Source organism: Leuciscus leuciscus, assembly GCF_965113295.1.
Source record: "Leuciscus leuciscus genome assembly, chromosome: 1".
Taxonomy (NCBI): domain Eukaryota; kingdom Metazoa; phylum Chordata; class Actinopteri; order Cypriniformes; family Leuciscidae; genus Leuciscus; species Leuciscus leuciscus.
This window is the reverse complement of record NC_138725.1, coordinates 43,508,563-43,526,934: the sequence shown is the minus strand read 5'-3', so window position 1 is coordinate 43,526,934 and position 18,372 is coordinate 43,508,563. Positions and strand designations below refer to the sequence as shown.

Genomic DNA, 18,372 nt, shown 5'->3' with positions numbered 1-18,372 from the left:
AGCCATAATAATGAGGCCACGCTTTAAGCAGGTGAAAGACACTTTTACACCTGAAACAGCATGTGTCATGGGAGAAACAGGACGCTGTTATGTCCTTGTCACTTTCGATAGGAACTTTAAAAATTACAACAGGCAGTCGCACTGTTGATACACAATTTTACCTCGGTTTCTAGGTTAATACTCAAGCGTCTGAAGCAAAAAATAGCATTGCTTTAGGACAAAACCTTTTTTATGCATTAAAAATGAGAATATATGTGCAGACGCTCCATTTCTCATGTCATTTGTTGCCCGCAAATTGAGTCGCGCCAGCTAATTCCTTCCTGAAAGGCTTTTTCGTCTCAAAGTTTTGGGGCGGGAGATAAGCCGTTATTGACCACCTCCTCAGAAAAGGATGGTTTGTGTAAGGGTTGTGTCAGCGGCGGGAGTCTGTCTGTTCTAAAGCCATACTCGGCATGTCAATACTTTAATCCCCGCATAGCTTCTCTGTCTATCTTGCTTTTGTTACCAAGTAAAAAAGAGCCACTGCTCTCTCCTTTCAGTAAAGATTTGATTGCTGGGCTCTTCCTCCAGGAAATATGGCCTATTAATTAATGAATCAAATCATTTAGATTCATTAAATCATTCCGATTCAAGTACTTCAGCAAACTTTTAAAAAGAGTACTTATGGAAATAATATACTTAAGTTTGGACTCTTAAAAATAAAGGTTCTTTATCGGCATCCATGGTTCTATGAAGAACCTTTAACATCCATGGAACCTTTCCATTCCACAAAAAGTTCTTTATATTGGGAAAAGGTTATTTAGATTTTTTAAATGTTCTTTACACTAAGAAAAAAAGGTTATTTTAAGAACTGTTCACTGAAATGGTTCTTCGATGACGTCGCTGTAAAAAGCTTTCTTATAAACCTTTATTTTAAAGAGTGAATGTAAAGTTTTTGGGCACTTAAAAAAAAAAAAAATCTATATATTTTAGGATTTGAAGTACACTATATGCATTCAATTCAAGCACTTCTTTTTCACAAGCACATAATGAAATACGTTGTCTAACAATCTACTAGATTTTGTTCAAAAAGATACTTTTTATCCTAAACATTTATCTCAGTTGTGGTCTGAAGTGTTTACTGGAATTAAAGTCACCATGAAATCAATATGGACAATGTCCTCGTGAATTTTAATCAGAATATATTCCACTCCCTCTTGCAGTGACATCTCTTCTCTGATGATGTGTTTACTGGCGTGAGGGTGGGACAACCTGTCACTCACATGACATCACTGCAAGAGCAAACCACAACCATCCAATCAATTCCCCATAGACGAAATCAAGTCCTAGCCAAAATGTTTTTCTTGTTTGAGAAGCCATTTCACTGGGACCAGTGGCGATTTCTTTAAGACTGCAAGGGAAGCTTGGCTTCCCCTATAATGTCAAAAAATGAATGGTCAAATATGTACTATTGTATTAACATTTTATTGACTGAAAATGCGTTAGAAAATGTTCATCTCAAAGACGAGTTCGTTCAGAATCAGTTACATATAGCAGGTCGGCTGACTCGATTTCCTTCTCATATATTCCCGTAGCGTCACAGTGCATTTCCCTGTTGAAGCCCAGCTTCCATTGACTTCAATGGGGCTGTTTTGAACAGTTTTTTTCAGTGCTTCAAAACTAGACGGTCATTGGATAAATATTGCGATTATGTCCCGCCCACGAACGCTCAGCTTCTCTGGGGGTGAATGAGGAGTGTGGGCTGGCCTGGACTCCGGGCTTCTGCGTGATGATTGGAGGGTCTGTCGAAAGGCTGCGTCTCCTTAGATTGACAGCGATTTCATACAATAAAAAGTCGCTGATGTTGAAGCTGTTCGAGCTCAGTCCCATCGCGGATTTTTCAAAGACAAACTGCTGCAACCTATTTCTTGGTATTTGGTTGTCGAAATTGCTGGCCAATTTCCATAATACATTTCACACAATTATACATTTATACCTTTATTATATTATTACTTATTATATATTTTTTATATTATTATTAGTAATAATTCAAAAATAATTATTAAAATAATTTAAAAAACATATTATTAGTAGCATTATTATTATACTTTATTATATTATTATTTATACCTTTATTATATTATTACATTCATTTTTCACAGAGCATTTTCTTGAAAAGGAACGTAGAATTTACGTATTAAATAAATGAATAATTTTTATGATGTAGGCCGAAAATGAGCTTCCCCTCTTTGAAAGACCAGCAGCCGCCACTGACTGGGACATCTCATTTGAGAACAAAAGACTGTCGCAACTTCCGTTTGATGCCGACTTTAGAAAGCTATTCAGATGGTGTAGTTAAGGCATCTAACAGCAGGAGTCAATACTATCTCATAAATTCTTACAAAATTGCCACCTCTTAAAATACTTAAATTTTCTCATGAGTTTAGGTTGGTAGAAGCTAACGAGACTATGCTAACTATGCCAAACATTCACTCCATCCGAAATCGCATACTGTTTGAAACTTAATCCTGACTGTTAAAAAACTCCGTTCTATATAGCACGAATGTGTGAATAAAAATGTGGACGTACTACATCCGTCATGTTGTTATTATCATGTGACCTACCAGCGTCAGTTGCGTTGCTTCACGTCCATTCACAGATCCTCTCCCATGGCCTCATTGGATAGTAAAGTGTCCATCGAATGCACATTTCAGTCAGCGACTGTACTTTTCACCAATACTGTGTTAATGAATGCTATGAATTTGGACATAATACTTGGCTCACATACTGTTTTTCGCCTACAATATAGTATGGAAGTAGGCATATTCAAACGCAGGAAATTACTTCTTTAAATGAGTTAAAGGAGACGGATAATTTCCTATTAAAGGTCAGTGAGGTCTTTCTTCATAAAATGGCCAGGAGCACATTAGACAATAATTAAAGGCCTTTGTTTCTGTGGATAAAGGGCACATACTCCTACAGTGAAGCAGCTGACAGTCATGTTAATGGTTATTATTGAAGTTGAGCTGATTAACTATCATTTGGGAGAAGTCATGATTGAAACTGTGCTTTGTAAACTTACGGTGATCACAGTTGGCTACAGCAAAGCCTTCAGCAAAATCCAGATTAGTGCTGATTCTCTGTTCAGCACATCAATGATGCAGATCTAAACCCTCACACCCTCTCGGTCGTTTTCCCAAAAGAACAATTCTGGCAAGGCTTTCTGAATACCTCCAAAATTCAGATGCCCTCATCCTTATCAGATTATTGTCCTATTTCAAGAACATTTAAAGTAATACATTAAATGTCCCTATTTAAAGGAATAGGTCAACTTGGATTGAAACTCTGCAATAGTTTCCTCACCCAACCAAATTACTTTCTTTTTGCACGAAATCTGGAAAACGTTAGTCCCCGAGAAGGGAGAGTCCAGTTCAACTCAACTCAGTTCAAAATATATGTTTGTTTATTTTAAGTTTCATAGAAGACAGTGGGCCCTATCTTGCACCCAGCGCAATTGACTTTGTACACCGACACATGTATCATTCCTATTTTGCACCCACGCACAGCGGACTTTTCCCTCGACAGACGCACGTCGGTAAATTAGGGAATGAACTTGCGCTCCCGGGGGTGGTTCAGCGTAAAGAGGAGGCGTGTTCAGGCGGAAACTTTCCTTGTGCTATTTTGCAGTTCCAGAAAACAATTCCGCCACAGACCAGGAAAAACCTAGTCTAAAGTCAATGGTGCGTTTTCAGTGGCAAGATCAGATGCTATTTTAAGGGCGCATGCTTGGCCATAATGTAGTGTGTGCACAACACATATACACTTTGCTTCTCTCATCTACACTCAGACGCAGCAGTTGCCATTTTTGCAAACCATACATAATTACAAGGAAAAATATTCCACACGAGGGAAATCATTGTGGTGTCCATGAAGATGTGAAAAAATAGGCATAAATCTAGCTTACACATTTACCCAAATTATTATACGCCTGTTTAACCAAAGCTGATTTGGATGGGTTTCTCCCATCCCCATACAATGTCACTTCTCTGTCTTTTACGGCCCTGACGAGAACGTCGGTCTCCTCGGCTGTGAACCGCTCCTGCCGTGCGCCTGGCAAATCCGCCGTTATAATAGCAATCCACCATGGAACAAGCGCGCCTGCTCTTAAAGGGAATGTGAGATGATGCTCTGATTGGTTTATTGCACGTTACACCCAAACCACACCTATGAGTAATGAAGCTACTTCAGACCAACCCATTTTAGATTTGCGTCGGGCGCAAGAGTCATTTATCCCACCGGTATAAAAGCAACAGCGCCCGAGATCCGCCCACAAAGTTGCTTGCGTTTCGCGTTTGATACTTGCGTTTCAGATCATTAAAATAGGGCCCTAAAAGTCATACAGGTTGGAATGATGTGAGGGAGAGTAAATTATGACAGAATCTTCCTTTTTGGGTCTAAGAGGGTGATCTTGGCCAGAATCAGCTAGGTCTATATTACCTGGAGAAAGCTATTTGTTAGCGCTCTCATTCATCTCGATCAGGTCAATGCCATAGTGACTGTTCTGGTCTCTGTGACATCCAAGGCAGCACACAGGGTCCATTTCACACTTTTAAGAGCCTTTCAAAAAAAGATATTATCAGAATGTACAGCTTATTTTCAATGAGGAAGCTAACAGAGCCATGCTAACAAGCTAAATATTTACCCCTTGGCCAGATACAATATATTTATCCTTATATTCAAATGACACATTCTGTGCCTAATAGCCCAAATCGGAATGTTTTGCCTCATCTTCATTGTAGGATAATGCATATCTTCCCAGATGACAAAATATTCTTTGTTTGTCGGATATCATGTTAAACATAACCTGTGTCAGCACAGCTAACACTTTCAATTCTTTAACTCAAAAATACACAGAATGTATAGAGAAGAGACATTTATTGTAAATAAGTTTTGTGATGTGAATGGTACAACAGTGCTTAAACTTTCAACTTCCACATAGAAATGTTACACAGAATACTTTGTTTGAAAAATGTAACTTGGTGTATTTAATGTGATCCACGGGCAGTAGGATGTGATAAAGTTGTCTCTATTTCCGAAATACTTTGTGCATCGCCAATACAGAGAACATAGAACAGTATTATAATGGACTGAATCCTATATTGATAAAAAAAATATATAAACCTGGATCACAAAATAACGCTTCAATAAATGACACTCAGGTTTCTCAGTATAATTTGAGCTTGTGCAGGTATTAGTTTGGCGGGTATCATTTTAACCCTCAATGATTCATCTATGTGATTCACAATATAAACCACTGAACTGGACAACTTGGTCTGATCAGCAACTATGCTACTACTTACAAATATAAAGATATTGTGTAACTATTCCGGCGTTATGTGAAGAATATGACAATATCATATCATAAAAGATTAGTATTCCATTGGCATAGCTATTCCCAGAATAAATAACAAATAATTCAATTAATAAAACAGTGGGTTTCTACTTGTCAAAAGTATTTGAGGTATTACTTTTAATCGCATTTGTGTGTTTACACAAGTTACAGATACAAATACACAAAATAACATCAATATCAACTGCAGTGGGGATTTTTTAGACATTAAATAAAGGGCAAAATCATTTTATAACATCTGCCTGTACATTTCAATGTGTTTTCAGTGAGGGTCAGAATGCATTCACTCAACATCTAACCTTCATGATCACAGCATTAAAGTTATTCTGCTAATATTCAGCCCTTTTGTGATGTATAATGTACAGATGACTGTTCAAGACTGCATCTGTTATGTACTAGTTCATCATGTCTCTATCTAAAATGACCTTGTGCTGATGGCAAATGATAAAAACATCTAGGACATATGTTCTTTCTATGCATTCATCTGAGGCCAACCCCAATCCTCCATAAAACTGATAAAATGAAACAAATGTATGAATTGAAACACAAAAAACGGAACCTATAGTGTCTGTTAATGAACAGCAAGACACAATGAGAGGTGGAAACAGCAATCAGTGATTAGACTACCCCCTATGTAGTCTCAAAGTAACATGCGGTTTCATACATTTCAACACTCTGAAAGCTGAATACACTAAACAGTGTGGCAGCATTTTTTTAACTACATGTCAACTTACTCTACTAGCCTGAACCCTAACAGCTAGCCCTAACCCAATAGTCTACTAATACTCTAATGAGAGTTAGTTGACATTTAGTTACAAAGTTACTTATAGTTAGTACTGGATCATCGAAATAAAGTGTTACCGTCTTCTGTATTCTATATTGTGCAAAATTGTGTTTACCACTAGTATCTTGGTCATATATTAGCATAACTCCTTAACTTGGGTGCTAAAACAATGCTATTAGATTAATCAGCGGGTGCAATAAATTCTTAGTAAATGATCTCCCGACTGCCAACCTCGATTATTTCACACATACCTGATTTCTATATCCCGATTTCATATGTTAGATTGTGCAGCCAGACTGCAATAATCCAGCTGTGAAGGTCTTTTTAGCTACATGGCGGATCTTGACATTATCTGTGCTAATCGATTTCTGCGGTGTTCAGAGATTTCAATGGAAAAGATATTCACTATGTGATTTAATTCCAAGAAATGTGCCCCCCCGGTGAGTGATCCTGTAGTGCGATCTGAGTCATGAGGTGACCTGCAGTGAAACACTCAGGTTTAATAGATGTTGACTGGACTCAGAGACTGACAGACCAGCGGCAATTACGGGAGTAGTCTTAAGTACTGGTTTGTCACAAGCTGTTTGGCAGTGACGCACATAGACAGTATTCAATGGTGTGGAGAAGAAAAGCGGTTAAACTGGAGGAAGGGCTTGTATTATTTGCTGGAGTGTTTTTCTTTTAGAGGGAATTCTTAGGAAAGTCGAAGCCAAAATTTGACATAATACTGATATTGCTACAATTTTTATTTCTCCTCATAAATAATCAGCCCCAAATGTACATACCCTTTCCATTTACATGGAATCAAACTCTATTATCTGCGGATCTTCAAATGTTTTATTAATAAGTGGCTCGGGTGGTCGCACTAGATTTAAGAATTATTTCAGACCTGCAATGCACATGGGCAAAAGGATATTACGCAACACTCCAGGTCTTCTGTTTTGAATAAATTTAAAAAAGAATATATTATTTTTAACATTTCAAACTGTTAATTTAAATTTTGTTATTTAACATGAAAAAACAAAGGAGGTTTTTGTTGCTTACTTGCTGCTGCGGTGCTCCAATATTGTACAAATGATTCATTAGTTGGTGTTATGCTTTGATGATATTTAAATGTGCTGTAAATTACTTCATTTAATATCACACATACAGAGTTGCTATATGCTAACAGATATCACAATGTAGCATGTTAATATGAAATTTTCTGTATTGATTTTTTACAGGTGTTACATTGTGCTGTGTTTTAAGGTAGAAGGAAATGTCTGTACATTTTACAGAAAAAGCACTGGCAATTTTCTGAGAACATTTTTTCATACAGTGTCGACTCTGTAAACAAATGTAACTGACTGTTAATCATTTTGCTTGATGATATATTGAATGACATTTTTTAATAGCACTAAGAGAAATTAACCCCAATTTTGTTAACCCTATGTGTTGTTAACTTTGATAGTCGTAATAATAATACATAAAAAAACGCAAGTCCTGCAAGCCATGCACATAGCTTAACTTAAAGTTGAATTTAGATCCTCTAATAGTCAAACATCACTATATGAATTTGCAGGCTAGAAAGAGTTCACCAAACTTAAAAACAGCATAATGCGAACACAAAATCTAGTGTTACCACCCCTTAAGTTTACTACTCTTACTGTAAATACTGAGAATGAGTTTTCTACTTGCGAAATTAGAGAACGTGACACTGCAGAAAGCTGTGCTACTAGATATGTAAATGTCTTTTTATTTTCAGTATGAGTTAGCCTGCTAATTTTCCAGCTCAATTAGGGTAAGAGTAAATGACGTAGGTCAACAACATTTCAAGTGCACTGAGATAAAGCCACTTGTTTCAGAGCAATTCAAGTTTATGTGACCCACTTTATTCAAAACCAGATACAGGGTACTTGGGATTATTTGGATGTAGGTGACAAAACACTAAGTTTTCAAAATTGAATGCAGCCTTTTGCCCTTATGCTAATTGAAATGGTTCACATTATGATGCTAAAAACAAAAGAAACTACTGAATCAGTTTTCAATACCAAAACTACTGGGAATCCAACAATGGCAGTGTTTTGACAATCTTGTTCGGTATCATAATTAACCATTCATTTTTATCATATCTAACATTGAAAGATAATGAATGTCTATCATTAACCCTACAGCACTTCCTTTTTCTACAGTCTACAGTTGCACTAAAAGATTGGGTAGTACAGTATGTGAACACATCAGAGGAAAAATGGCGGAACAGAAAGGAGAAATGTGTATTTCAGAACACTGACAACATTTTCTACTGAATATGACAGCCGTAAACAATAGATTTGTTTATATTTTATGCATCTTTGTTTTTGAAGAAACACCATGTGCTTGCTGAAAAGCACAAGAGCTCTTAGATAATGAGTTCTTCTTTTGGAAAGGCACAAGCCCAGTGTTTTGTCAGGATATAGCGTGTTGCATTGCTACAGGATGCTTTTGGTGCACACGCTCTGGAAAGTCTCGATAGTTGAGATGAGAAGAACTAGAGACGCGATTGTCCTCACATCGACCTTAATCTTCCAATCTGATGTTCCGTTATCCGAGGAAGCTTTTGACATTATACGTCCTTGGTAACATTCTGTTATGTACAAGATTCTGAGAAAAACAATGTGTGTTTAGGACTAGAGCGACTTTCTCACAAGCTTTCAAGTTGTTGCGAATCATGACGGTGGCCCCATCTAGAACGTTTGACTGCATTGTTTGTTTCGTGTTTGAAGATGTCCCTCATCATATTGATGGATGGCCTTGTGACAAACTCATCACTAGTCAGATTAACCATTTGCATTGTGACGGAATGGACACAGAAAGAGTTCATTTGAGTAATGTTATGCTTTCCCTTTCAAATGAGGCTGAAGTCCAATGCATGTCTTTTCCATGCACAATCGCTCAAAGACAAACAGCACACATACAGCCATGCAGATCTCAAGCCAGACCGTTCGGTCAATCCTTCCAGCAGGACGGGCTCCTAATCCACACTTCTTCCTCCGTCAGGCTTCCTTTGTTATCCTCGCTCCACGCATCCACTCAAGGCCTGGGCTCGATAAACCCGCTGTTGCGGCCCCGTTCACACGGTCACCTCAGTCTTGCTGTTGGTGACAAAGTATGGATGTGGAGGCAGGTAGTGCTGGCTCTGGGCGGACGTCAACTCGTTCACTTGCTCCACGGTGGCGCTGTGCCTCTTGGGGCCGTACGTCTGCCGGCGGCCCAGCGTTTCTGTCCCCTCCCAGCTCTTCAGCATGCCAGGGTTGGCAATGGTGTTTGAGCCAAAAGCCAGCAGGTGGGAACTGTGGACCTTGGTGCTTTTGGACTTGTGTCCGTTCTGCTTTTGGCAGGGCAGCTCTGGGCTGTAAGGGTTGGTGGGCTCCTGCTCCAGACTCACCGAGTGCATGGGAAGAGCGCCTTTCACTGCCAGGTCGGCTAAGTGCCGTCTGTTAGTGTAGAAGTTTTCATTCGCTTTTTCAGCTGGAAAAGAGAGATAGAGAGAGCAAAAGCGAGGAAAATTCAGCAACACTTCATTAGTCAGATGCAAAAAACAACAACAACCTGATTGCTGTTTTACTCCCCACCAGAGAATTACACATTTAATAGATCAAGGACAATCACTTGTTTTTCCCAATATGAGTCATTTTTCTCAGAAAATACTTGACCCGATCATTTCCTTCTACAAACAACAAATAGAACCGGATGTTTTTGTAGAGGTATAGTGACATTCTGCCATTATTTACTCACCTCCATGTCATTCTGAACCTGTTTTTTTTTTTTTGAAGAGCTTCACATATCTCTTTTTCCTACAACATTTTCAAATAACCAAACATGTACACATACACTCAAAGGTTTGGGGTCAGTACGAATTAAAAAAAAAAAAAAAAGAAGAAAAAAAAATGACTTACTTTTATAGTTTTATTTAGAATCCTGACTTTTTTTTTTTAAATCATTTTGTGTGTATCAATGTACAGTAGTATTGTTTTTTTGTTTTTTTTTACACTACTGGAATAATTCAGCTCTGCCATCACAGAAATATATAAAAATGTTAATATATAGAACTATTTTAAACTGTAATAATATTTCACAATATTAGTTTTAATGTATTTTTTATCAAATAAATGCAGCTTTGGTGAGCAGAGGAGACAACATTTGAACAGTAATGTACATTTTGGTTTTATCATCATACAAACCTATCATATGGCAGCAGAAGACGAGAAAATAGAGTATAAGTTTTATGTTTTTGGAATGTCGTGGAGGTGAGTAAATAATGCCAACATATTCAGTTCTTTCTGCACTATTAAAAACTTGGGTTTGTTTACAAAAATAACTTGTAAAATGCAAATAGCTAAGAGTGCCTCAAATATTTATAAGAGCAGTTAATGTTCCATTGTGAATGGCAACCAAAATAGTTAGTCTGCAAAATGCTAATGCTTTTCTTTTTGCCTAAGGTTTCTATTTGTTACAAGTAAATGTTTTTCTTTGAATGCAAATTATCCTGGATTGCTTCCATCCTGAAATGGAAACATGCAGCTTTTTGCTCTTCCAGAAGATGGTTTGGGGTTTTATTTGTCTGTTGAAACCACTCTTTTTTTTTTTACCTGTAGTTATTGTGCACTTCAAAAAAATCTCACTGTCACTTTGTCGCTATTACTGTAAATGTTATTTTTGGACAATAATGTTTACAGCCATACCAACAGTTTCCTTAGAAAAAAAGGTTTTATAAATTTTGTTTGCTGCAAACACAGTATTCAACATTTGAAGTGGATCAAAAAAGTTCATCAAAGTTGTCCTAAGACAAGAACGTGTTTTGTTCAAAATTCATGTATAACTTTGATGAAAGGTTTTGATCCACTTTAAATGTTGACAACTGTATTTTTTTTTTTTTTAACCAGTGCTAGTCGATCACTGACAGTGTGAATCACAACTTGCTAAAACCAGATCAGACAAACGAGTATAAACGATCCTAGCGTGTCACTAATCATTTCTTTTTCATAAATTCCATGCAATGTCGCTAACGGTGTATCACCTTCCAACTCAGCCAGGCCTTAATTGGGACTGACTACACTCTGCTTGAAATCCACCTCATTTCAGCATGACATTTTAGACTTTTTAATTAAATATCCTTCAGGTGACCTTTTTAACAGCCTTGACACCCCAAAGACTCACAACAAACCACAGATCTAAAACCTCATACCAGGAGGCAGAGCGCAAAATAAGCCAGCCGGCTGAGAGAAGTGCTGATCTTTGATGCGACTCTTTCATTAACATCAATGCGCTGAGATTAACGCACATCAGAGGAACTCAGGCACCTCAGCTCTCTGGCTACTCGTGTGGCTCGTCTCCTGGGCCTCTCTCGTTATAAACTGTCCTTTTTTTGTTTTCCCAGGGATCGGTCTGCACAGAGTGTACTTCAGTGGATTAGCAACTGAGCAGTTTCATCTGTGGCCGAAAGTCTCAGAGAAAGAATGTCATCACACGTCGCTGCTTCTGATGGTTGTTTGTCTACGGTTTGCTAGCTGTCATCTCACTGACGTCTTTTCATAGGCTTTACTCTGATGCCAGACTAACTGATGTGAAAACTAACAAGTGACTATATTACTACCCAATGTTACCACTGTAAAACACAACTTAAATAATTAATTAAATGATAAATGTAGTAATTAAAATGATCACAAACCGTATGAGAAGCTTCTAGAACCTTCTGGTTTCTGCTTTTAGAACAAGTTAACAATGTCACTGGAGCAGTCAGTCATTTCTGAAATACGTTTGATACTTAAGTGACTGGGAAAGAGTAATGAGAGTTTGAAAATCTGAATTTCTAAAATTAATAAGTAAAAACACTGACCCCCGGTTTCAGAGACAAGACTTAAGCATAGTCCAGAACTAAAATGCATGTTTGAGCTGTTTTAACTGAAAGCAACTTGCACTGGCATATCTTAAAATATGTCAGTGCCATTGTTTTGTCTCTAAGGCATGTTTATAAAAGCTACTTACTGTACATATCATAATTGAACTAAGGTCTTATCTAGGCTTAATCTAAGCCCTGTTTGTGAAACCAGGCCTTAAACTGCGAGGACATGTTTCAAAATTAACAACTGAGCTGTTTTTTTTTGGGTTGGACAATAATAAATGGCAAATATATTCAAACTCATTTAAACATTCACAATATTAAAGCCATTTGAGCTTGTCAGTGTTTGCTAAAAAAATTTTTTTTTAAATGAGGTACCGTGACCATGCATTGGGAGAACAATACTGTAACAGTAAGTGGCCCTAAATATTGACATAGGACAGACATTATGTCAAGACAAGACCCCATACGATCCAGATCTAGACCAATATGAGACCACCTAACATCCAGCATGCCAGTCCAACAACCAGATCTCAGACCAAGACCACATGATCAAGAACTCTGACTAATATAGGTGGCTATATTGAAGACTTTCAAAAATTATTTCTTGTATTTTAGAGTAACACAACAAGAAAACAATGCCATGTTAAATACTTGATGACTTGCTGGGAGCTGGGATGACTTTTACATTTGTAATTCCTGACAATGGTAGATTTATGGAAGCCAGATCTCATATCGATAAAATAGCATTTTTAACAACTATAGATAAGATTTAAGAAAATGAGTGTTTGTTTGTTTTTTCAGAGGAGAACAGGCTTTGATCAAACCCAAATACAGGCAGATTTAAGAATGGCCGTCTTACCCACAGCCTTGAGCGAAGCGTACTTGTTGAGCTCCTTTCCAGGTTGAGATGGCTCATAGGGGTGGGCTACAGGTACCTGTCCAAGCGAAGGGTATTGTGTCATGGCTTGCATCAGAGATGAACCAGACCCCACACTGTTCATTTGGGCACACTCTAAAGCAAAGAGACACACAATAGAAACGAATAACCGATATGAAAGGTAAATAATATTTCCATGATCTATAATCTATCTATCTTTATTTATTTATTTTTTGAAGGTGAATCAGTGTCAGTCCTGGCTCATCTGGTGCTCTAAATGACATAAAACATGAAGACAGACAGGACTAAAAAACTTTTCACACCTTTGTAGTTTTTCATATTAGAGCAGGAATTGTTAGTTTAGTGATGGAGAAATAGAAACGAATAACAGATATGAGTGGTAAATCACAAAGAATCTCAGTTTTTTTCATAAATATTTGTATTCCAGTGGGATTCTGCACCCATTTATTTATTTATGTGTGTGTGCGTTTCTATAATGTCTAAAGTGGACTATCAAAATAAAGTGTTACAAAATGAAAAATGAAGAAAAGAAGAAAAAAAGTTGTTCATGTTAGAGCAGGAAGTGTTGGTCCAGTGGTAAAGTTTTCATTCAGTGTGCAAGAGGACCTTAAAAACCACACCCAATATATTACTTATATATTATACTGCAAGTTTTTGGCTGAATTATAATACATTTAAATAATGTATGTATGTATGTATGCATGTACTATATGTATGTACACAAACACACAAAACACACAAAAACACAAAAACACTTCAATTTATTTAGGCAACTGAAAGTGGTGTGCGTTTGGAGCCACTCTGTTGAACTGACCAATTTAGACCAACAATGTGAGCGGGTGATTTATTTTATTGTGTTACCTACAATAACCATCCAGCTTAACTATCAAAAAAGCCATTTTTTTTGTAGAAGTAGCATTAAAAATCCACTTGAGGGGCCACAAGCATCTGAATGGCTATGACTCTTCTGGGCATTACTTATTGTTTGTGTGCGAGCATTACACACATTATTCGGGAAGGCTAAATGCTGCATGAGAATCTGTTGTTCTTCTACACATTAACACCCTCAGAAGTCTTTCTCATTGCCTTTTCTTTTGTTTAAGCTCATAGCAGTTGGGATACCTCCCATCAGAGACCGCTAAATTAACATTTAACAATATCTTAAGCTGCTTGAGGCCTGTTTCATCGACCCATCAACGCAACTTGTGAGTTTTCTCTTTGGTGATTCACTCTATACCCCCAGGAAGCAGATCATTAGTCATGGATTTCTGGAGCTCCAGCCAGGCTCTCCTGGGCTACTAATCGAATCCGTTTGAACTGCTAATGTCAAAACACGTTAATGCCAAAAGCACTGGCAAGCGATGGTCACAATGGAAAATTAATTGTTTGTTTCACAAGTTTTCACACTTGATTACAGCAAAGACTTTCCTATGGAGGGTCGCAGATGGTGTAAATCATAAACGCTTTTCTAGAGATTGCATTAGTAGACATCTGGCCAGCTGAATGGGGGTGCAGGAGCATGGCAAATTGACTGGCCCTTTGCCGGCTGGCATGAGGGGCCAACCAGATGTTGTGGGTATTATCTCTAACCACTCTGATGAGTCGAATGAGACAGAGAAAATACAGCCAAATGCTGGAAAGGAATTAGGAAACAGTAGACTAGCTGTAATGGGCACCATCCGTCCACTTCTTTCATTGCAAACGAGTCTGTTTGTGTCCGTGATGGAAACTGTGCTCTGTGGCATTGTGCCACACTGCAACAGTGCTGTCTGATCTTTTCCCGTTCTTCAGATGTGTTTTAGTTGTTGAACTCTCCTTGATCTGTTGTTGTCTTGGAAACCTCTTTTAAGTCTATTTCTTCTAGCTGGATGGCTGTTCGCTACAAGATTGTACCATCTCTGTATCACAGGACTTACGGAAGGGCTCTTCTCTTAACACACACTTCAGGCACTAGACTGAAGCCAAATATCAATATATCAAATATCAATGTTGAAAACAGTTGTGCTGCTTCATATTTTTGTACAAACGGAAATGTTTTTTTTTTCCAGCATTCCTTGAGGAATAAAAAGTTCAGAAATAGGAATATTTTGTAACGTTTTAAATGTGTTTACTGTCACTTTTGATCAATTTAATGTGTCCTTGAGAAATAAATCTTTATCCTTAATCTTTATTAAAAATCTTAATCCTACTGAGCCGGAATTTTTGAACGGTAGTGTATTTGGCAGAGACTTTCATCCAAAGCAACTCACACAGCATTCAAGATATGCATTTTATTAGTTGATGACCTTGGCATTGCTAACATGCTCCACTGTTTGAGCTGCCAGGAAAACAACAGTAAAATTAAGCAGAAATGAAGAGCATCCATGTTTGTGTTAGGTTAGATAAGGATAACAACACTACAATTTCTCATTTCAGAGACTTCTGACAATCATCTGGTTTTAGTAATATACATGAAATTAAATGTAGGATTCAACCAAAAAACAATTCATGCAGTTTTTTATTACATTTACACTTTAGGCAGACTGAGTGTAATTTCTGATTAAAGTTCACATTCTGTGTAAAGTGATTTCACATGACACTGTTTTCAACTAAAAACTGAATACTTTTTTTATGTGTTTTGGCCCTTCGTTTACACGACAATGCCATTTTCGGGGCCTAAAAATGCAAACTTTTGAAAATGGGTTTTCAAAGTGCACGTTTCTGAAAACGACACCCTTATCATCTCTGTGTAAACTGTAAACTGTAGTGTAACAGTAAGAAATAAGGGTGGACATCATCACAAGTGGTTATAAGAATTACACAAATCAAGACAATATAACATTATGTCATCATGAAAAGTGAAAGGTTCCTTACAACAGACTCAAGGATGATACATTTTAAATTTGCCTTTGTGTTCAAAGGATTTTACATTTCCTTAAAGGAAGTAAAACGGGACTTTATATCAGAGGATAACATTCTAAAATTGGTTCTGGCTTTGATAAGATGAAATTTACCCAGAGGACAAAGTAATAGGCTATTACAGTATTATCAAGATAAACATCCTTAGAATAAAAAAAAAAAAAAAAAAAAAAAAAAAAAAAGATAGATTATGTAATTTGTGTCTATAGGTATGTGCATTCGAGTGCACTGTGGTAAAAGAATGCGTGTGTGCTTAGGCGTGTCGTCTTTCATAAGTGGCATCACCAACTACTTGTCTGGCATGCATAATACAGCGTTATTAGTCGTTTTCGCGGTTCCGTGTGAACGGAGATAGTTTTGATAATGATGTCATCTGTACAAAGAAAAAACATTTCCATATTAGCACATCGTTTTCGTGTACGTACCCTTATACTGCATTCAAGCTATACATTTTGTCACTTCATACATTCCCTTCGAATCAAGCATGATCTTTGATCTTTGAGCTACAGGAACAGCCTAATCATAAAACATTTAACACATATGTCTACCTGTTCAGTTCATAAAGCCAATACTAATGATCTTATGAGTTGATTCAGCTATGTTAAGAAAGACCTTCAAAATGTGCAGTATGGTGGTAGAATTGGGAAACACTGGTCTAGATGGATCTAGATCATACACTTTCCACTGATAAATAAAATCTTTCTGTGTGGTGAACAAGAAGCAATTGTGAGATGTTACATACCACCACTGATCATATGAATCCTATAGGTTTTTATTATGGAGTTTTTCAATTTGAGTAAAATAAAATAACTTGATGATACTTGAACGTTTTGCTCTACAATGTAAATTACACACACCCATATCGAAAACGCACATTTTGAAGCTGTCATTTTAACTCTTTCTCCACCAGCGTTTTTTATTTTTATTTAAGTTGCTAGTTAGCACCAGCATTAAAAAAAAAAATCGTTTTTAACAAAACATCCTGATTGGATTCAGAACGATGACCAAAATCTAGATGGAGTAGATCGAGTCCATCAACACCTCCAAAGCTTCACAGTCCTTCACCTCATCCTGGGTCAACATTATACTTCAACAATACTTATATCACTTCGTTCGACGACTTCTTAAACTGTGTTTTGATCTGGAGATTCTGTACTCTTTCAAAACATGTGTAATAGCGCCCCCGTGAAAACATGGCTTTTCAATTTGAAAATGTTAGCAATGGCAGGGAAGCTTTAAATGACGGAAAATACAGTCAATGGCGAAGAAAGAGTTATGTAAGTAAATAGATAAGAACATTTGGGGTCTGAGTTTGTGCAGTTTATGTTGTAGAACAAAACAGTAAAAAAAAAAGAAGCTAGCGGGGAAAGAGTTCAAATGAACACAACAGCTTCAAAATGTACATTTTCGATAAGGGTGTGTGTAATTTACTTTGTAGAGCAAGGCGTTCGAGTATCGTCAAGTTATGTTTACCACAGACCTTATTTTACTCATTAAATTAAAAAAATTAAAAAATAAAAAGTATATATTTATTTATATATATATATATATATTTCTGTCAGGACCACTACCGTCAAATATGATTGACAATTAGCATACAGTTTGGATTGGCGGTATGGTTCCGTTCTGGGCGAGAACTCCCTGCGCATCCATGCAGCCTAGCATGGATAAGAGCAGGGAGAGCAGCAATAATCCCCCTTAGGGTAAACAGAACAGAACCAACATGAATGTATGCAAATATATTTAATTCAAGATTTTATAGCACAACATTATTCAATAATTATTCTGATTCAAGGGGAATCAGAATGTCAAATCCTGACAGGGCGAGTGGAGGAGCTGGGGATGGAGGAGGGTAATTAGCTCCTGAGAAACACGATAGCTGCTGCTGTATACTGAAGGAGCTTATATATGTATATGGTGATAGGTGTCGTATTACTATAGGTAGATGTGGATCAGCTGAGGGTCAGCTGATGCGAGCTTGACTAACGTGACCTGCCAGAACTAACGCTATGCTTGATATATATATATATATATATATATATATATATACCCATAGGAAAATCTCAAGGAAACCACAGAAGAATTAGTCTTCCAGGTTTTGAAGTCATAACTGCAGCACTCTTAGTACACTGTAAAAAAAAACTGTAAATTTACAGGAAACTGTCTGTATTTTTTACAGAATTTTGCCGTTTTGTCATTATACAGTGAATACCTGTTATTTTACAGATATTTGTTGTAATTTAAAGATCCACTATTAAATTTACAGGTAATTGCTTTTATTGTGGTTTTACATTAATTTAACGTTTTTTAAAGGAAATTATCTGTAATTTTATAGGGTTATGTGTAATTTTACATAAAAAATTAAGTAATATTTTACAGATTATTTCTGTGGAATTAGAAAACAAAGAAAATAAGGTATAACTGCAGAAATCAGCAGTCACTTAACATGTTTTCCTTAAAGATTATTAAGCATGTGGGGGTTAAAGTGAGTTTTAAGATTTGTCCACACATTAGGCAGGCCTATTTAATTATTTATAATCTTT

At 37.0% G+C, this 18,372-nt stretch overlaps 1 protein-coding gene across 1 annotated transcript in view; it reads right to left on the bottom strand.

Annotated features, from left to right (window-relative positions):
* Positions 1-4,897: 4,897 nt before the first annotated feature.
* The window catches only part of shisa9b (shisa family member 9b), a 43,975-nt gene continuing 30,500 nt past the window's right edge, over positions 4,898-18,372 (bottom strand). The window contains 2 exon segments of the mRNA XM_082189565.1: positions 4,898-9,659; positions 12,893-13,045. Of these exon segments, the coding sequence (XP_082045691.1) occupies positions 9,262-9,659; positions 12,893-13,045 (551 nt within the window). The 3' untranslated portion in view covers positions 4,898-9,261.